We start from the raw sequence: 21,305 nt of genomic DNA, 5'->3' as shown, positions 1-21,305 counted from the left end.
ACAACAAACCAAGGAGGAGTTATTAAATATCCATGCATACAAATCACAAAACTGCATGTCCAATTGGCCAGTTTGGGCTATCTGCACATGCAGTTCCCAGCTTGCTTGCATAACAGCAGCAGTCATCTTGCTAGTTGGGTACATGGCATAAAGCTCTGTTAGTCTGCACCTGGATCTCTCTCTAGTTTTAACATGAACGCACACAAGATAAAAAAAGGCTGCTTTTATCTGCCAAAGAATAATTAGAAATGCCTTAGTTTGGATGTGAAGCCCACATTTGAATGGCACATTTTTGTAGTATGAATGTACCTCAGCAACTGTTGAAAGCACAGGAAAATAACGCCTATAATTAAATGTGTACCAGACAAAAGGCACTGCACCGGGGGTGGTCTATGCATTCTGTTATAAGTCTAAATATAATTTTTCTCTTCTTACTGACCTTCCCATCTGTCTGTAATACTTGGAGCAGAGCCACAACAAGCTGCAGTGCCTCTCCCATCAGGGTTACATTGTCCAACTCCATGTCACTGGAGAAGAAGGAAGCTTGTATGTCTATGAAGTGGCAACAGGAGACAGGAGAAATGGGTTCAAGCTCCCTGCCCCCCACCCCTCAACTCCAACCTCCACTGCCTTCCTGTGTGACTGAACATAAGTCACTTAACCTTTCAGTGCCTCACTCTCCCCTTCCATACAATGGACATAATACTCACAGAACCAAGACACCCTGAGGCTCATGTTTACCAATCACCATTAAACAATCCCTGTTGGCTAAAGTTAAGCATTACAGCTGATGGGACTCAAGTCTATGCTTAAAATGAAGTATTTTGCTGGGCTGTGACTGATCATACTGAGGAGCAGTTAAACTCCTTTGAAAGTCAGGAGCCCACCATGTCCCAGGCCACGACATCCATTCTCTTCCACCTTCTGACTCTCATTTACAGCAATCACATTTATATCCACATAGGCACTTCTGAAATCCATCCCCCAACACACCCCACCCACGCTCCTGGCACAGTGCTCTAAATAACCGCAAACTCTTCTAGGTCACATTCTGCATTTTTAACGATCCACTCCCCCACTCATTATCTTGTTCTGCCCCTGTGGTCCTTGCTTCTCATAGCCTGTGGCTGCGACACTCTATTGCTTTTGACTGTAGGAAGGCAGAAACTGGCAACTCATACCAGAAAAGAAAACCAGGTAAGTCAGCGCCAACATGAATCCTTTTCTGCTAGCACAGCAGATCAAGGAATCAGGGGCATCATCACAATGGGGTAGGCCAGTGTGGGGGAGGACGACAGACTCCAGAGACACGCATGTAGCAATTATTTGTGAGGGTGCATCAGGAGGCGCACAGTGTAGGACTTTAAACACAGTACGGTACTTGTAATTTACCATTATCCACTTAAAAGCTGCCTCATTAACAAGCAAACTAGGTTTTTCACAAATAAATTTCCCCTTTTCCCTTCCCTGCCTCACTCTGCACAGTGCGCACATGAGCGTGCACGCACACACACAAGCATGTCTTGATTTTCATTTCCCCAAAGGCCCCCTTGTGCCATCAGTGAGGAAGAGGGGCCTTTATACCAATAAGAATCAGGTCCAGATTCTTCTGAGTGGCTCAGTGTGTTTTCACCTCTGCTTCATTTGCGGATATCACCAAAAGCACTGCTGTCCCTTCCTGATTGCCCTACAGAGACCCCACAGAAAAGTTACAAGGAAAGAGCCTTGTTACTAATTGATTCAGCCTGACGCTTTTGCTTTCAGTCTGGGAGCTGCAAATTGCAGCTGATGTTATAATTCAACTAGCAAGTGCCCTACAATGCCTTGTACCAGCCACCAGATAATCATGCATGTTTTGCCTCTTGCCTGTCAGGACACATCAGAGGGAAGCTAACAAATTCACAGGAGAAATTCACAGGAGAAATACAAGCAAAGGGGGGAAAAGGAACACCTGCATGTCATTCAACTACAGGAGAAAAAGTAGGCTAAGCTAGGAGGAAGCAGCATGACTCATGGGTTCAGAGAAGCCACACAAGAAAAGATGAGCCAGACTTTTATTATTCACATTTTGGTAGTGCCTATTATCCTTAACCAACCTGGAGGCCCATTGTAGTAGGCGCTGTACAAAGATGCAGTAAGAGATAGCCCCAGCCCAACAGCGCTTACATAGACAAGGCAGACAAAGGATGGGGTGGGCCTGGTGGGGGGAGTGGGTAAGAGACACAGAAGAGAAAATGATTTGCCCATGGTCACACGGAAGATCAATGGCAATGTCAGAACGATTGTCAACCTCTCTTGGCTCCCGGCCCAGTGCCAGGCTTCCCCTCAGACTGCTCAAAGCTTTGTCATAAAATGCCTGACTGCCGTGTCAAAGACCAAGCTTCCTCTGTCGAGGTCAATCGAAGGACCTTCCATTGGCTTGAATATAAGTTGGATCTGACACCGAGAGCTGGATGGCTCACAAGTAGTTGGAGGACCACCAGTTTCACTGTGAAAATCTGAGAATCCCAAATGCTTCACAGATTTTGGCCCACAGACTGTGAAGAAAGTGCATTTTTATGCTATTCACCATTTATTGTTCTCTCTTCATTGTCCATTATCTGCCTGCTTAAAATGTTATCCAGTCAGGAAAAAGACACAATGCCATGTCAGTTAACCTATCACACCCCATGAACATCCCAATTCCATAATCCCCTCCATGTGCATTAACTCTTGTGCCTATCCATTGACTCCAATAGGACTATAACAGGCATGGATCAGATTGCAAGATCAGACCCTGTGACTGTACACTTTTTGGGTCAGGCTGTCTTTTCCTGCACGGCTGGAAAACACCAATCACAATGGGCCCTGATCCTGACTGATGCATCTGCTGGGGCTGCAGAATCAAACTTATAATAAACAGCTTGTAGGGATAACCACAGGCTGAGGTATATTTGTGTAAACCTCCCTGTGAATGCAGCTTCGGCAGGACATAAGAGATGCTGAACATTGCAACAAGCAAAAAGAATCCTAAGATTTTGCAATTCCATAGCACCCCGCATCCAGGAAAGCCCTAAAGCACTGTCCAAACCCAGGTCCGATCCTGCCATAAGGTGAGCCGAGGCCTATTCTGTTCCACTGTTGCCAGACCCATGAGTAGTTAAATGCTGAGCATTTTCTTGAGCGTCCTGAGCTCATGCTGTTTTGTGTCCCACTTAGCGAACCCCCCACCATTTCAGCAGCCTAATTGTGTAATTTGTGCCTCAGCTTGTTGACTTCTGCAGAACAGTGACATTGACTTGTGACTGCACATGAAAGGAGGCAGCTGCACCGTGCTGGAGATATTTTGTGGTGTCAAAGAAATGGAAGAAGCACAGGGCTGCATTAAGGCTTGAACTGAATAGCCACATTAAGCTGTGAGAGGGTCAGCGAGATTCGCTCAGCAGCTCTGCACTGGTCCCCAGGTGTTGGGTCTGGTCAGGGACAAACAGTGCTGCACCACAGGACCCGAACCATGTGGGTGGGAAGCAAAAGCAAATGCTCTTCTGTCCTATCAGCCTCAGCAGAACTGGCCAAGGAGAGTTGACGTGGGACAGGGAGCATCAGTATTCATCGCTGGCGTCATGCGCCTGGAGCAAATCACTGCCCTGCAGGATGAGGGGAATCGTGGTTCTGTAGAGCAACTCCCACTCCCGATGCTTCCCCAGAGCCTCCCTGCAAAGGGCATGGTTTGTGTATCATGTCTTACTGAGCGCTGTGACTATAGGCACAGCTGAGTCCCAAGATGTTAATTAACTATGCACAATTAATTATTAGTGTGATTTATTATTAATCATATGGATTCTATTAAACCTCCCATTGTCAGGATCAGTGAAGGCTGTCCTAAGCACTCCTCAGCTCCGCTGTCTAGCTGGAAACAAAAAATGGCAGCAAGTTTTCAAAGGAGCTAGAAAGCAAACAGGCTGCTGTCTTCACTGAATCATACGGTCTTCCCTTGGCCTTTAAATGTTACAAAAGGGAATACTCCATGAACTCACCCGCACAAAACTCCAGTGCCTCAGCAAATTAAGTGAGGGAGGAAAGAAATTATTCTTTTCAGAGCCACCGCTCAGGGAAGGTCCTTGCAACGGTGGAGTCCCAAGTCAGCTCGAGCAGATTCAATGGAAAGAGAAAATTGAGTCCTGGCAGAGAAATTGAATGCCAAAGGGGAGACAGTTTCCCTTGCGGTTCCAGCAAGAGCAGAGGGGGAGGGTAAAACACTCGGCACGGACTGGAGACAAATGATAAAGTGCAGAGGAAAGTGCACTGTAAGCCATTGCTCAGAGGCAGGAGACAAGGGCTGGTTCTTACACAAGGCAGAGTGTGCAGCAAGTCATCAGCAGAATCACCCTGCCCGAGCCAGCAATCGCAGGCTCCCCTCAGCCACCAGTGATGTGTCTGGAAGGGAAGGGCTCTGCAATGCACTGCTCCTCCTGGCTTTGCCTCTCGAGCTCTTTATAAAAGTGGGGGGTGTTCCGGTGACCACTGTCCCCTGGCACACAAAGGCTTTAAGCTTTTGATCCCTGACCCTGGTCTGGTGAGTGGCTCCAAGAGCAGGAGGGCAGCCCTCCCACAGCCCTGCTGTGCTGCACAGACCAGAGCTGCCCATGCCCTTTTTGCTAACAAGGGAATCAATCTGTCCACTGTCTGCGTAGGTAAGTATTCAAAGGGATTGACTCTGGGGTTGTTTCAGACTCTGTTCTCTCCTCCCTTTAAACTAGTGCTATGGCCAAACCCAGGGAGGAGAGGGGAGAGGTCTTTTTTAACCTCACCAATGTCCACCCTACCCACCTCCATTCCCACTATTCGTACCTTTGGCTGGGCACCAATGATTCTCCACTCAATGACTGAAGCCTTTTTTTCCCCCTTTCTTCCGAGTCTTACCCCTAGGGAAGATGGAAACTTGCGCATCTGTGAGTCCCTCCCTTGGTTAACCCATGGCTTCCTCCTGCTCTCTCATCCCACTGGAGCAATTTGCTTCAGGCCCCTGGACTGGCTTGAGCATAGAGGATAGAGCTTGTCCCTTGTCATAGTGCAGGGGGGTCAGCAGGGAATGCCATGGCAAATTGTGACTCCTGAATGCCTTGGGTGGCAGACATGCACGGGGCAGCATCACTACCTGACACCAACTGGTCCAGAAGTGTAGGCACTTCTTTTCATCCCTCTTTGGGGTCGGAGCCAAGAGATGGTGCCCCAATCACCTCTCCTTTCCTATGCTACTAAGGGACAGACTCCTTGTGTGCATCTCTCTTGTACATGTGTGTGCGCGCACGCACATGCACACACACACACGCACGCACGCACACACACACACAAAAGGCTCTTTGTATCTCTCACACACACGCAAGGGCCGCACAAGCCAAAATACTTCTGGAAAGAGCTCTTGCCTTTATACCTGGCTGTAAAGCCACTGGCACCACAGGGGCACTGTGTATGAACAGCAAGCAATTTAACTGGCAACAATGAACATAATTCAATATCATGTTAAAGAATTGGCTGCTTTCTTAGAAGGCTCACCTTGCACCTCAATTCCAGTCTAACAGGACTTCTATGCCCATCCAGATCTCATATGAATAAGCAGCTGTTCCCAAGGACATAATTCACAGCAGATCTCTCATTCATTGCAGAGCAGCAGCAGCAGATAAAGCTTAACCCGAGACCTTGACACACAAGCTTTCTGAGGAAGCAGCCTACACAGTCTGTGCAGTAAATGTTGCCCTACATGTTATGTGGCAGATGCCACCTCAGAAGGGAATTTGGATACATCTACAGGACAATCGCTGCAGTCCCTGTAGGGTATTGTCTACACACCGTGACAGCAGCATAGTTTGGCTGGGATGTCCCTATGTGTGGTCTCTCCCACCTGATCCGAATCTAGACATGTACTGATGAAGCCACTCTGAGAACATTTCTCCACCCTTCTCCCTCCCCAGTTACTCTTGAAACAATGTGCCATTCATGTTCTATAGTAGCCATTGCAGGGGACAGTTTCATGGGTGTATTTCCAGGTTTGGCGATGGAAATAGGACTTGGGGGGGGGGGGGCATTCTTAAACACAGTCTAACTGTGGCAGCAGGGAGCTTAGCACAGGCTAGAAAAGCCACCCAAGTATGCGTGCAGCTTCTTGGGCAGGTTTCATAGTCTGCACTGAGCTCCATGCTACTGTGACTGCATCCCTAGCAAAACCCAATCTAGCCAGCTCGCATATGTCTGCAGGAGCTGCAGTCACAGCAGTGTAAATGTACCTGTTGAGTCTGGTTGTACGTACACCATACTTGTCTTTGCTGAGAAGGTGTGTCTCTACTATTATTACTCCCTCTGCTTGCTGAGACCGTTGGGGCACTAAGTTACACATTACACTTAGACCATACTAAGGGCACTTGGAACACAAGCATCCACACATTCAAGATGGTTAACTTGTGCTAAGTGGCCTCTGAGCATCTCAAACTTATGCCACTTCAGGCAAAGGTTGATTCTTGGCCATGCTACCGAGCTCGTGTTAGGGTAACTCCAGTCTGCTCCACAGAGATAAAATAAGCATTTTGCAGTCCTCCAGCATCCCAGAATGCACCACTCCCACCCCCACACTCCCACCAGAGCAGGAGTAGAGCCCAGTGCCCTGGCTCTTAACCAAGCCCCTGCTCACCAGCTCTTTAGTGGCAAGTCACAGCTGTGCAGGATAGAAATGGTATTAACCCCTGACGTGAGATTCCTCATAGCACATGCTAACTTCACCGTTCCACAATTTAGAACGGTCCAAGTGTAATGTGTAACTTCATCACAAATGGATACTCTGTATTTCCAAGCCAGATGAGAGAAGCTGCATTGGCTTCCAAGAGTGCTAGAAAGGTTAAAAGGCCAAGAAAGAAATTGGCCTCGGGATGAACCGTGAGACAAAATAGGTCAAGCTGGTATCTCTTTGCGGCTTGCCCACTGCTCAGTAAAATCCACTCAGAAGAGGTGGAAACATTTCCAGGCTGTATTCTATTGCAGGCAGGAGCGTGCAGTGTTGCTGTACTGATCCAGTACTCTGTTGCTCTCAGTCCTGGCTGGGAAGGGGAAGAGAATACTTGCCAGTACAAGGCTGTTTTTCAGGGCTTCGTTCAGAGGTGTCTCAGGGGAGCGCTAGCATCAGTGCAGAGTGGGGGATTTTGTTTGTGCTAATGGACGTCTAAGCTACTGTGTTCTGGAGAATGGCGAAAAGCCACAGATGACGTTGCAGGCTGTTGTGGCAGAGTCACTTGCTGCTGAAAGCAAACTCCTTACCGATTCCTCTAGGAGTCAGCTGAGTCTTCCCTGCCATTAACCACACCTGTGAGGATCTTCATTTAAAAAACAGGCATTAACTTCAGTCACCCTAGTGTACGCAGATATTATTTTGACAGCAGCGTACCTCGGCACACAGCATGTACTCTGACCTGAAGATTTTTGTGCAATGTGCGTGGTTCTTACAGAAGGTGCTGTGCTTTGCATTAAGCCCAGGATGATTTTCTGAGATAATTACTCAGGAGCAAATTCCCCTTGTTAATTCTGAATGCTGCAGGGGTTGGGTCTTTTTCCCCCCCTCCTCTCATGAACTTTCCAGCATGGATTATTATGTGGCAAGCTGTGGCTTAGTATTGCCCAAACACTGATTAGTCAATGGGGCAGCTTTAGATTGCTGTGTTTTGCCTCCTGCATTTAGTATATTTTTGCTGCCCCTTGCCCTGTAGGTCTGGATCACCCTTTAAGGGAAACATTGGGATGGTAGAAGCAGAGGGGGGTCTCCTGTGTGCCTGGGGACTTGGATAGCAGATATAGACGTGCTATTGGGGATAAATGTGGTGATACAGCCCTGTGTCCTTTCAACAGCCTGCTTAGCAAAGATTGTATTACTGCCAGCAAACATGCACAAGGAGTGAATTACCAACAAGACAAAAAGGAGCTCAGAAGATTTAGAGCACATCTATATGGCTTTCCTCCCAAACCTGGATTTGCCACCAACAAAATAGGTCCTTGCTGCTCCTTCCCAGAGACCAGTGATCAAGCTGAAGAGATGGTTCAGGGCATATACATGGCCAGGCTGAGGTTCTCCGACAGCAGCGCTGGAACGGGGGGTGCTCAAGTCTGCATTGAGCCATATAGTCTGTTTAATTGCTCATCTCTGGTCAGGAGGGGCCAGAAAGAAGTAAACTGGAAATGCCCTTAGAGAACATCTGTAGTAGATCAGCTGGTCCCTGAAAAATGCCTGGATCTTAGACATCCAACAGTGTAAGGCCCCACTACTGGAGGCATTTGGAACTGTAGTGGACAGAGCACTACATCATACACTACCAGGAACTATCTTGCTCTTGGGTAGGCTGCTAGGCTAGAGGAATTAATGGCTCTTTTCCATCTCTGATGACAGCTGGCCTGATTTGAGGAGCTAGTGAGGGAAAGCAAGCACTTGGTGCTCTTGAAAAATCAATCCAGAAGATCCAGTGAATAAAACCCAGTGGGTCATTTACATTCTGGTCTCCTTAGGCTAAGTCTCTGCCTTTATATTACTCTGATGTTGTGCTAAGGCTTCAGTGCAAATGTGAAGCAGTTTCTGGTGCATACCCAGGATTCAGCCCCCACCCCTCAACCCTGAGCACGTTGTGAAGAGGTCTTTCAATGCTTCTGGATGAGAAGGGCAGGGGAGGGCAGGCAGGGCAGGAACCAGGCTTACTGAGGGTAGCATGATTGCTGTTAAACAATGCCAGCACAGTCAGTGGAAGCAAACTGGGAATGCTGGACTGCTGCACACCTCCATCCTCCATCCATGCTGCCATCACACTGTCTGGGCTAAGTAACTTGGCAAGGCTGCACATGAAAGACCAGGCTACATGAAACCAAAGGAGAAGACTTCCCTGTCTACAAAAGCAACCTTGGACCAGAGCCATCCTGCAGACACTTCAGTCATGTTTCACCTCTTACTTCCACTGACTCTGCACCAGTCACTCAGTCAGATTTGGGTGTGCTACTCCCAACTGACACCATGGTCAGCTGAAAGGAAGATCAGGATCCAAGTTCCCAATTCTCTACAGCACAGATTCCACATTCATGGGAGTGGTTCTTGGAAAAAGGCAGGTTCCTCTGGGGGAGACAAGGACAGATGCTAGTTTTTCAGGCTGGGCTGCCTGCAGTGGTCCCAGGAACCCTTGACCAGTTGAAGAGTAACATGTTCTTCAAGTCATGCACCCAGGAACGGCATATCCGCAGCTGGTGAGTAAACAGTGGAGTCACAATGGCTCATGCCCACTGAGGATCTGCCCCAGAAGTTCTCTGGCTTTGCCTGCACTGGAGATTTCGACAATCAGTGTCCAACCTCTGGTGGGATTGCACCACAGCGAAGCCCGGCCGTCGTACTAGAATGGGCATCAGGCCATCCACACCTCCTGGAAGCCAGGGTGAACTGCCCCCATCAGGCCTTTCCTTGTCTGCGTTTACACTGGTGCCACAACAGCAATGGCTGAACTGAGGGTAAATACACAGCGCAAACAAGGTCTATGACAGCGCACACAGTGTTTCCAGGCTCCCAACAACTATGAAAACATAAGAGTTCAGATTAACCCTCAAATGGCTGGAGATGCAGTCTGCTGATTCCAAATGCCAACACTGCACATTTTACCACCCAGGAACACAAACACCAGCCCAACAGATAACCCCACCTGATCGTGGACATCAATGTGGCACCCACCTTTGCAGCTCTTTCAAAGAGACCGTGACTTTCAGGCTGTGTCCCAGAATGAAGAGGGCTGCCAAGATGTCTGCCCATTGGACCATCTCACCCAGAGGCCCTCCTTTCAGCACTCTGGGGCTGAAGACATCCCCTGATTCCTCGGTCAGGAAGCCAATATGAACCAAAATCTAGAGACAAGGAGAGAGGAGGATGTTCTCATGACCAAGTCACTGTAGGCCTGGCTCTATAGAAATTGTTCAGAAGTAATGACTCCATACCAGATCTAGATAAAAAATGAGTTTTTCATGGCCAAACAAAAAATTCAGGTTGAACCTAAACAGACTCTTTTGGACCTTTGGTAACAACACAAACCATCACTTGGCAATAACCTACAACATGTCTTGCTTTGTTTTCAAGCTATTTAACCCTTTTGCTTGATCTTTTTTTTTTTTCTTTCTGAGTCAATTTTAAAATAGAAAGGCTATTTTGAAACAAACATTTGAAAAATTTCTTTAAAAAACTGTTGGGACAAAATGTTTCAGAATTTCCAACATGTACAGGTGAAACTAGTCATCAAACATGACCCAAATTTGCAAAAAGTTTCTGTCTACCCAACACATCATTTTTCAGTGAGTTTACTATCTGTGGAAACAAGGTTCCTCAGTTCTGGTGTATATAACAGAAGCTACTTAGTACTCCAAACAGGGGTGTAGTGAGCTCCTTTGTCACCCAGGGCACCCAGGAGCACACCTGTGCCTCTGGATGGTCTCAAGGGCCTAAGGGGTGAAGGTTGAGGGGCTCTTAGGTTCCAGTTGCAGACTCCAGCTCTGCACAGAGGGGAAGGAGACATCGGGTGAAGCCCAGACAGTTCTAATGCCCTGGCAGCTGTGGGGGATAGTGTCCACCAGCTAAGAAGTTACGCCTCCTCTCTGCCCCCCGCCCCCGAACAGGTGCTGCCAAATGCCATGCTGAGCAAATAAATAAAGCCCCTAATTTGGTAGTGGGCGGGGAGGGGGGCACCCGTGTCTTCACTCCCTGCTTCTTTCCCCTAAGCAATTAGCTGCCAGGACTGAAGAGTCTCCCTAACATCTCTGCTTGGTTCCTAGCCCTCTCCACTGGGCCCAATGTCTAGCTATCTGCCTAGCAGCATAGTTGCATCCTTTCCAGTGCCCACAAGCCTTGATTCCACACCACCCCTTAAAACCCAGGCTATGTGCCCCCCTTACTCTACTGACTCCAAACTCCTAGGTCCTTATCCAGGTTTTTATTCCATCTTTACTCAAGCAAAACTCTCAGGCTGAAAAAGCAACCAAATCCATGGTTAGGTACCACACAGTACCACATTTAATCGATTCTAAGAGGAGGGTTTTTTCCCCATTTTACATGGGGGAGGGAAGCCCCTCAGCTTACAATTGAGTACAAAGAAAGTATGGGGGGGGCATACGGCTGCTGTGGCTCAGCTCCAACCCTTACCCAGGGGAGGCCCATAATTGCAGCTGTTGTCTGCCCCCTGCAACCTCTACTGCCTTTGTACCCTGTCATCTCCCCACTGCAGCCTCTTCTCATCATCTCCACCACCCATGCAGCCTCTGCTCCCCCACTTGTCCCTCTCTCTCCCTGCCTTACTTGTGCTTTGTGCAGGCAGACTCCACACATGCTTCAGCCTGGGGGATTGAGCATAGCCCCAGCCCAGACCTGTAGCAGCAGCGCACAGCCCACATGACTGCTATGGACCAGGTTGGGGACATGCTCCAGGCTGAAATAGGGATGAAGCCTGCCTGTGTGGAACAGAGGAGGCTGGGGGCAGGGGGAGCAGACACTGTTGGGGGGAAGGGGGACCTGAGGCTGGTGGGGGGCAGGCAAAGGACAGAGGTGGCAGGGGGACAGGCACAGGCAGAAGGCAAGCTGCTTGACCTCCCCATACCACTTGCCCCCTGCAGCGGTGCATTAAAGATGCCTCTCCAATAATTATATTGTATACAAGCAGAATTATAACAAATTTATAATTTTTTTACATGTATAGAATCTAATTATTGGGGGGGGTTGTCTTAAATTCAGGGTCATCTTAGATTTGAGTAAATGCAGAAAGAAGCCTGATAGGCAGAGAAGTCCTGCTCCCACAGATTCCATTGACTTCAATGGACAATGTGGGCTCTCAACACCCCTTCCTCAGATCTGGACCCACTGAATGTGATCAAGTTGTGGATGCTCAACACCAGCCAGGATCAGGGCAATTTGCCAGCATAATGAACATGAATGTGCCGTAGAATTTCAGCCATGGATTTTGGGATGGCCTTTCCCTATTTACATAAGGAACTGGGTGCCCTAGAAAAGCCTATACCTACACCCAACACAGTGTCAACAGCTGGATTCCTGGCTTAGTCTTCACTTCCCCATAAATGAGATCTAGGATAGTCTGCCCAGAAAGAGGAAAGAAGCCCTGGCTGCCAGTGTCCCTACCAGACACTCAGTCTGGCTTTCAGTGCAGATGATGGTTAGGGGTTGGTTGAACGTACATAAGAGTTCAGTTCAGATGTCGGTTGGTTGAATGCACCTAGCGACCTGCCCATGGTCTTCAAAGGACAGACAAAGTCAATTTACTGGTGGGTACTGTGCAGGAATAAACCTCTCTGCTGGCCTGTCTCACTGATGTAGGGCTACCACCCAAACCTCCCACTCTGGTTACAAACTCTGGCTGTGGAAGGCACCTAGTCTCCATGATAACAAGGTTGCAAATTCCAGGGGGGGACTTGCTCATCCTCTGTCTTGTGTAACCCTAAACTCTCACCCAAGGGTGCTGACATTTTTTAAACTGACCAACCCGTGTCAGCCATGGTCTGAGAATACTGATCTATGGTTGGTCCAAGGGATGAAATCAGAAAGGTTATTTAAGGGTCCCTTCTTCCTGGAAGCGGGGGAGCCATATTGGAGAGCATGGAGTAAACACAACCTCTGGAACTCTTCTACGCTGCAGATGAACATGTGAGTAACTTACCTGAAACTTATCTAGAAATATAGCTTACTGTAATGCAGAGGCATGTCAAAAAGTGACTAAGCAGGTACTGTTTGCTCTGGGCTATTCTGTGATACTTCTCTAACCTGTACCCTTCCCCAAGCCTACCCTCTTTAACCAATAAAGCTCTCCTCTATAACAAGCTTGGTGCTGGGAGAAGGATTGGAGCATGCATGATGCTCCCTATGCTCGTCTGACTAAGGAAGGCTACTATCTGTGCTCCAGGCTTAAGGAAGCATTCCACGTTCTTGCAGCGGATCAAGCACCCTCAAGGTCTACAAGGCCTGTGTGCCCCAGAGGGCACAGGGCCCGAATAAAGATCAGACCCCTGGGTGGTGGCAGCGGTTACCCCAGGCTTGCAGGTGTGCTCCAAGAAGGGGGTTGGCCAGATGTGAGGCACCCCAGAGGAGGCACTTGGAGCTTGGTAGGTGGTTGGGTGCAACCCAAGGGTGCTGACATTTTTTAAACTGACCAACCCGTGTCAGCCATGGTCTGAGAATACTGATCTATGGTTGGTCCAAGGGATGAAATCAGAAAGGTTATTTAAGGGTCCCTTCTTCCTGGAAGCGGGGGAGCCATATTGGAGAGCATGGAGTAAACACAACCTCTGGAACTCTTCTACGCTGCAGATGAACATGTGAGTAACTTACCTGAAACTTATCTAGAAATATAGCTTACTGTAATGCAGAGGCATGTCAAAAAGTGACTAAGCAGGTACTGTTTGCTCTGGGCTATTCTGTGATACTTCTCTAACCTGTACCCTTCCCCAAGCCTACCCTCTTTAACCAATAAAGCTCTCCTCTATAACAAGCTTGGTGCTGGGAGAAGGATTGGAGCATGCATGATGCTCCCTATGCTCGTCTGACTAAGGAAGGCTACTATCTGTGCTCCAGGCTTAAGGAAGCATTCCACGTTCTTGCAGCGGATCAAGCACCCTCAAGGTCTACAAGGCCTGTGTGCCCCAGAGGGCACAGGGCCCGAATAAAGATCAGACCCCTGGGTGGTGGCAGCGGTTACCCCAGGCTTGCAGGTGTGCTCCAAGAAGGGGGTTGGCCAGATGTGAGGCACCCCAGAGGAGGCACTTGGAGCTTGGTAGGTGGTTGGGTGCAGTGAGGTGGGTGGCTCAGCACAGAAGCGCCCCCCTACTGGCCCGCCAAAGACACAGGCTAATTGTACCCTCCTCCCAACATTTTGTACTGCCTCCTATTTGCTGCCATATCATTCTTCCACATCATGAGCACCGCAACTTCTCCAACAGCCCAGGACAAAGGGCTCCCACAAATAGTTCATCTGGTACCTGCTTCTGATCCCTCCGTCTGCCCTTCAGTTTCTGCTCCAGGCGTCGGGTTGCTAGAATCCACTGCATGGCCAAGTGCCGGATCCTCTTCTTCATGAAGATCAGTGATTCCTTACCGCTCCCAATCAGCTCAAGGAGGTAAGAGAGGTCGCTCCGAAAAGCTGCCTAGGAAAGACACAGACTCTGCTTTTTTTTAGTGTAGGGCCTGCTGGATCTCAGGGAAAGCAGCTAGGAGAGGAACTCTTGGGGCACAATTACTGCCAGATGGGACTATGGGAGCTTAGTCTCTCTGAGCTCTGGACATCTCACTGTGAGGAGGAGTCACCTGTGGGGAAGACTCAGGTCTTGGGTAAGGTGATATTTTCAGAGGTGCCAAGTTCTAGCAGGAGGTTGGAGGGAGAGCTTGACTAATGTAGAAGTCCCTCATTAAGTCCAATTCCCAGTCTCTCTGAAACATATGGGCAAGGTGAGCAGCAGTCAGGGACAGGGTTGATGCACTACACAGAAGGAACTTCTCTCTTATTGACATCAGCTCTCTACTCTTGCCATATCCACAGTGACCTAGCAAGAGGAACAGACTTTCAGAGCTGGGTGCAATGAATTGAATGCATCTAGGGCACTGAAGAAAGTTAACTAGAGAATGGAGGAGAGCAAGTGAGGAGTCTCCACCTGAGGACAGTCTTGCTGCAGGCAGGAGCCTTAGCAGCCCAGACCATGGTAAGAGGCACTTCTGCTAGTTAGTCCTTATGCTTCCAAAATGTCCACTCAGAAGCACAGGGACACCCCGCTCCTGTGATTCCAGTCAGAACAGAGGAATAGCCAAAAGTGCTGGCATTAAGTGAAAGAGTCATCAGGCAAAACACTCAGTCACCCTATATCTCTCACACATACTTGATCAAAGCTAGAGGCTTGACCCACCCAGGACAAAGAAGGTGCGACTGCAGGAGAGGTAGGCCTGCATGCACTGGCTTTAGTTTAGGCAGCATAGGTAAAATGCAGTGAAGACACGGCAGTTTGGGCTTCAGCACAGAGCAGCAGCCACAGCATAGACCCAGAGTCCACAGACATCTTGAAGTGCTTGCTACCGGGGGTCCACTGCCTGTGGTACCCAGGCTGGAGAGATTAAAGCCAGCAAGGGCAGGCCTACCCATGCCACTATCACACCTTCAGTTTGATGTGTAGCTTGTGTCCACCAGCTCTCCAAGTGTATTTTGCCTTCTTGTAACTAATGGGTTGGCTCCCTCCAGACATGAGGAATCTATCACTGACACTGCAGCTTCTGAAAACACCAAATCCATGCATGGAAATGTGGTCATTTCTGTCTGCGCAGCAAGCAGGTAGTCACAGGTGCTATCAATTGAATGATCTCAGCAGACAAATGGCTTAGGGCAGTGGTGCTTGGCCTTTTTCCCCAAATGAGCTTCCCAGAGCCTGTCTATGGGCTGGACTGGACTGTCTGCAGGCCAGACTGGTCCCTGGCACCACCCCTTCTCAACCTCCAGGCACTGGGACTGGGTCCCAAGTGCTGCCCCCTCCTGCCTCCCTCATGCCAGGACTGAGTTCCATGGAGCCAGCACCACCCCCTTCTGCCCCCCCTGCTGTAGGATTGGGTCCCATGGGTCTGGCACCACCATCTTCTGCTCTCCTGCCACCAAATTTCTAGACCCATGGGGAGCTCCACAGGTCAGATGACATGGTGCTGTCGGCTAGAGGTTGAGTACCCCTGGCTTAGGGTAAGAGAACTAAGCTAAGGCACTGAGTTCAGCCTTTCCTACAGCAGTGCTACAGCCCATTATAACGGATGCCAAGTGTTACAGTAGAAGGCTGTGCTTGTGGGTTTAATAATGCCTCCAATCTAATATGAACTTCTAGGCATCCATAATACAAGGCCCTCTGTTTCAATGGTCTCCCTCATTTAGGTTTTCTTCTGGTACCATTTGCATCTCCTTGCCTTTCTCAGTCTACTATGTAGAGACTGAATCCAGCAGCCCTCAGAGAAATACTCCTAAAAGATGGTGCTGGCCTGATTCACATGCCTGCACCGACCTTACCTGTGCCTTGGGCAGTGGCTTGGGTGAAGGCAGGGCTGCCGTCTGATTTCTCCATGGCAGTGGAGGACAAAACCACTCAACTTCACTGAGGTAGATGAGGAAGGAGCATTCTGTGCCATCCACACCAAAAAACGCGTAGCAGGGGTCAGAAGTCCACCTGGCCCTCATCCACTGAAAGCAGGAGAAGACACAATTCAAAGGGATGACCTCTGTCAATCCCCAAGCTGGGGAACTGGGCCTTTGGCATGCTAGACAGATGTTTCAGGGTCCTCTGTTCCCACTAAGACACCAGTAGGTGACCACTGTAAGTCTGGTTATAGGCAGGGACCCTGGGAACCTTTCTGTGGGGAAACTGGAAGCAGTGGGAGAGGATAGGAATGGGCACGTGCTTAGCTGCTGGAAATCAGCATAGGTTCACTGACAGTGCCACAGTCTTAATAGCATTGAAACTATGCTGATTTACACCAGCTGAATAGAGCTTGTCCATGGCTTTACAAAGCATTTGGGATTCCTCGGTCATCACTTTGGCAGGATTAATACCAAACACAGAGAAACTGCATTGAAGGTTCCTCCTTGACTTTGCATCTGATTCAGCTCTGCATAGGCTCTTCAGGGGCAGAACCACTAAAGTCCAGGTAAAGGGTGGGGAAATTCAGAACAAAACGCTGTGGTGACAACTCCTTGTTAGCCTTGCTGCTCTGGAAACACAACTCCGGATTTCATAACCTAAGGAGAAGAGGGTATTGAGAACCAAGGAGACAGAGATGTACTGGAGTTCCCCAAGGGTGATTTTGCATTCAGGAGAATAACCACAAGGCTCAGCACAGATCTATCATCCTCTGGAATTGCTTGTGCCAGCCTCTTTCTAATTTAACTACAAAAACGAATCTACTCAGGAGACGTGTCTATGCGCCCAATATGTAAAACACACCAATCATCCAGACAGGAGATCGAATTACTGCATTCGACAATTAAATTACACTCAAAATTTAACCAAGCCCTAGAAGAAGATGGAAGGAAATGATGGTTAGTGCTGGGAGAATGTAAAAGCGGAGCCGTAGTGTCTTATTAATATGCTCTTTAATATTTTTGCCCATAAACTAAATAATGCATAACTTAAAGCAAAGTGGGTGGCTGGCAGGTGGAATTTTTAATTGGTTCATCTCAAACTACTGCCATCATGACCCAGGATAAATGCCAAGCCTATTCCCAGGTACAGAGAGCAAACTGTATTATATAGGATGCACTATTGCACCAGTGTCATGTTACCTTAATGAGATACTTTCTCATTTGCAGTGTTTAGACTATTCCCCAGAAACTAGACAACACTCCATATATTTAAGAAGAAGCTTCACATTGTTCATACTCAAATAATTAAACCAAAAAGAAATGCATGGCCAGATAAATCACAGACACCCAATTAGGTCCTTACGACAAAGGCTCATGGCAAAAAACTAAATGAGTCTCTTCTGCTCCAGTATCAATGGGCTGTTTTGATTTGTGTTCTCCCTTTGCAGCAATAACATGGCCTTTTCTGCCTCCTGATCTTCTGGCACTCTGTGAGTTGGAGCACTGCATTCTCTCTTGTTTGAAAAGTAATCGAGCCAGAAACAAATGTACCCAGGCGGAGGGAGACAGAAGTCCATTTGGCTTTGAAGGGAACAGCAGGCATTTCTGCACCCTCCACTCCATGGACTGCTGCTTTTCTAGTTTTACATTAAATTCCTATGCCCAGATGGCAATTATTCCATGCCACTGATAGTTATTTCCATTTTCATCCCCAACTCTTTTTCCTAGAGAAGAATGGTACAAAAATAGCAAATCTGCAACAATTAGGTTGTGCACCTTGACATCACCCCACAGGAAAGCACGTTGAAATTGGGTTAGGTTAAGAACCACTTGGAGACAACTCACCTCCACTTTTCCAGAGCAGTCAGGGTACTTGGGGTCTCTGGGTGCCTCACACTGGTCTCGCCTACCTTCAACCACTACAGAAAGAGAAGTCAGGCATGGGGAGAAGTGGGTCACTTCATTCGAATAGTGGAAAACTCCAGGACTTGGGGTGAAGGGTGCTGACCAGAGGTATTCAGTTGTCACTACCTAGAGACCAATCCTCTCCAAGAGGTATTCAGTTGTCACTACCTAGAGACCACTCCTCCCCCCCTGTTGCCATTCAGTAGCCAGTACTAATGTGTGAGACAAAAAAACAAGCCTCCTTCTCCTCTGCTGCTCTTGGGATATTTCTGAACACACCTTGCCAGCTTGAGTGAGCCCCATGGAAAGCCATGGAATTGGGGAGGATTTGGCACCCATTCTACAGACAGGAAAACTGAGGTACAGAGCCTTGCTCAGGGTCCCACAGGAAGTGTAGGCAAAGGCAAGGGTCCTAAATCTCCTTCTTTGTCTGCTGGACCTCCTTGTCCTTTCATCAGTTCATATTTCTATTGGGCATGATGCTAGTTACAACTTGTATTTCAGCCCAAATTATTGGGCATTGTCTAGGGCAGAACTCAGGTTCCAGCTCCTGCCTGTGATCACGCCCTGTACTGCCTTTTAATAATCTGTAAACAGACTTTTGTATCCAAGGAAGTACCTGACAGCCTTGCAGGCACATACTGTAAAGCTACAATAAAAATTGTCCCACTGAGCTGTCAAGTGTAGAGCTGGCCCCTGGGGCTACTGCTGCCAACATACTCAGGTACAACCTGTGCCATCAGAGAAACTCACACTCTCTTTCTCTCCTTCTCACATACACACACGCACACACAGTCAGAAAACTGAAGAAGGCACTGACTCGCAGTGCAGACTTGGCAGAGATCCTTCTCCCTCAGTTAGAGACTCCAGCAACACCCCTAGGGAGAGGCCACATAACTAACTAAAGCTGCTTTTAGCCCCCAGTACATTTTAACAAGTGGATGGAGCCAAAGAAGCAATGTACATGTTTAGTTCAAGCACTGGGTTCAGGGTTGGGGTTTGCAGTTGGAGAAGGGACAAAGTCAGCCTGGGTTTGTATTCTGTGCTGTCATCATCTGCCAAATAGGGCTGCACAAAATTTCGCTTGCCATTTCATTTCAACACTGTTTTGACTCATTTCGAGGTCGAAACAGCAAAAACAAAGTGAAACAAAGGGTGTCAAAATAGCCTCAAAACAAAATGAGGCTAGTCAAAACATTGCGACCATAGTGTTGGGGATGGGAAATCAGTCCAGCTAGGCTGACTTACCATCCCTGGAGCAAGATCTGGCAGGGAACGGGAAGTCAGCCCAGCTGGGCTGCCTCCCCATCCCCCACACTAGATTGCACTGGGGGCAGTGACTCCGCACCCCTGGCGCAATCTAGTGCAGGGGGATGGGAAAGCAGCCTAGCTGGGCTGAGTTTCCCCAACCCGATCGTGGGGATGGGGATGGGAACTCAGCCCAGCTAGGCTGAGTTCCTTTCCCCAGCCCAATGGTCAGGTGAAACATCAAAACAGCATCAAAACAGCCTGACCGTTTTGACTCAAAATGAAATTAGATACAAAACACTGCTCCGTCCAGACCTTGAAACTGAAGTCAGAACAGAACAGTGCCGTTTCACACAGGCCTACCACCAAGCTGTTGTTGAAGATCTGAGACCCAGTTACTGTTGCAAGATCTGCTGCTCTTGGGATATTTCTAAGCTCCTGACTTATGGGAGATTTTGGGAGGCAAGTTGTTCTCAAGATATGTCGGAAGCAGTAGACACAATGTATCTAGGTTTTCCTACTGGCACTCCTCATTGCAGTATATGGGTATTTATGGGAGGGATCTTGGAGTCATTATTGATTCCAAGATGAACATGGGCCGCCAATGTGAGGATGCAGTCAGGAAAGCTAGCCGCACCTTCTCATGTATCCACAGATGCATCACGAGCAGGTCCAAGGAGGTGATCCTCCCCCTCTATGCGACACTGGTCAGGCCGCAGTTGGAGTACTGTGTCCAGTTCTGGGCGCCGCACTTCAGGAGGGATGTGGACAGCATCGAGAGGGTCCAGAGGAGGGCCACTCGCATGGTCAGAGGGCAGCAGGGCAGGCCGTATGAGGAGAGGCTACAAGACCTGAACCTGTTCAGCCTCCACAAGAGAAGGCTGAGGGGATCTGGTGGCCATCTATAAACTGGCCAAGGGAGACCAGCAGGCAATGGGAGAGTCCCTGTTCCCCCAAGCACTACTGGGAGTAACAAAGAATAACAGCCATAAGTTGACAGCGAGTAGACTCAGGCTAGATATCAGGAGGCACTAATTCACAGTCAGGGCGGCTAGGATCTGGAACCAACTTCCAAGGGAAGTGGTGCTCATTCCTACCCTAGGGATCTTCAAAAGGAGGCTAGATAGACACCTTGTCAGGGTCATTTAACCCCAGCATTCATTCCTGCCATGGCAGGGAGTCAGACTTGATGATCTGCTCAGGTCCCTTCTGACCCTACCAACTATGAAACTATTTACCAAGTACCAGAAAGGCAATAATAAGCTCTCTTTCTCTTCCACTAATAAAGTGTGTGTGTGTTGGGGGGAAGGGGCAACTATGGGAAATGTACATGTTCTGACTTTTGTATTTAATTCTGAATGCAGTTAGATCTGTTGTCATTCCTACCCATTGCAGCACTGAGTTTCATTGCACTGGTCTTGCTTATCTGACATTCCACCTCCATTGCTCTAAAGTCTCCCTTTCTTGGGAAGACTTCATTGTTTCCTACAGTGCTAATGCTCCCAGCAGCCGGGGAGCATGGCCTCTGTACAGGTCTCCTTTCCCAGTATTCCTTGTTGGGAAGCCTACTGATTGCACAAGACCTGGAATCTACAACTCCCAGAACTCCTTCAACCAAGCCCTAAACTAGGAGCAGGGCAAATGGGGACACAGGCCCCTTTGGAAAGGTCTACCTCACCCTTTGAGAGTTCATTTTAATGATGGGAGCACCTACTAACTGGGAGCTGATTTAGAAACAGCCAACTGAGCTCTTGCTGAGCACCTGTTAGCTGTTAACAACATTCAGTCACTAGTGACCTGGCCCACATTTGGTCTGCCATCCATCATTCATAAGCCAAAGAGCAAAGAGTAGGAAACATGACAGGGGAGAGGAGATCAGGTATTTTTCAAGTGTTCCATGCTTTACCATGTTACCAGCAACTGTGCAATTATTTATGCTGTTAATAAGGTCTTTGCTGCCTGTGTTCATTAGAAATCATGGTTCCATAATATAGATGAGCATTAAATATTGATATTACAATA

The 21,305-nt window shown here is 48.4% G+C and overlaps 1 protein-coding gene across 2 annotated transcripts in view; it reads right to left on the bottom strand.

Annotated features, from left to right (window-relative positions):
* Positions 1-21,305, bottom strand: part of MGAT5B (mannosyl (alpha-1,6-)-glycoprotein beta-1,6-N-acetyl-glucosaminyltransferase, isozyme B) — a 183,375-nt gene that overhangs the window by 67,822 nt on the left and 94,248 nt on the right. For both annotated transcript variants that reach the window (XM_025197428.1, XM_025197429.1), the window contains exons 5-8: positions 17,976-18,049; positions 16,062-16,232; positions 14,011-14,175; positions 9,719-9,888 (exon numbers count right to left, since the gene is read on the bottom strand). In XM_025197428.1, coding sequence (XP_025053213.1) covers positions 9,719-9,888; positions 14,011-14,175; positions 16,062-16,232; positions 17,976-18,049 — 580 coding nt within the window. The remainder of the gene's footprint in view (positions 1-9,718; positions 9,889-14,010; positions 14,176-16,061; positions 16,233-17,975; positions 18,050-21,305) is intronic.

Source organism: Alligator sinensis, unplaced genomic scaffold (genome assembly GCF_000455745.1).
Source record: "Alligator sinensis unplaced genomic scaffold, ASM45574v1 scaffold400_1, whole genome shotgun sequence".
NCBI classification, from domain to species: Eukaryota; Metazoa; Chordata; order Crocodylia; family Alligatoridae; genus Alligator; species Alligator sinensis.
This window is presented reverse-complemented; position numbering and strand designations above follow the sequence as displayed.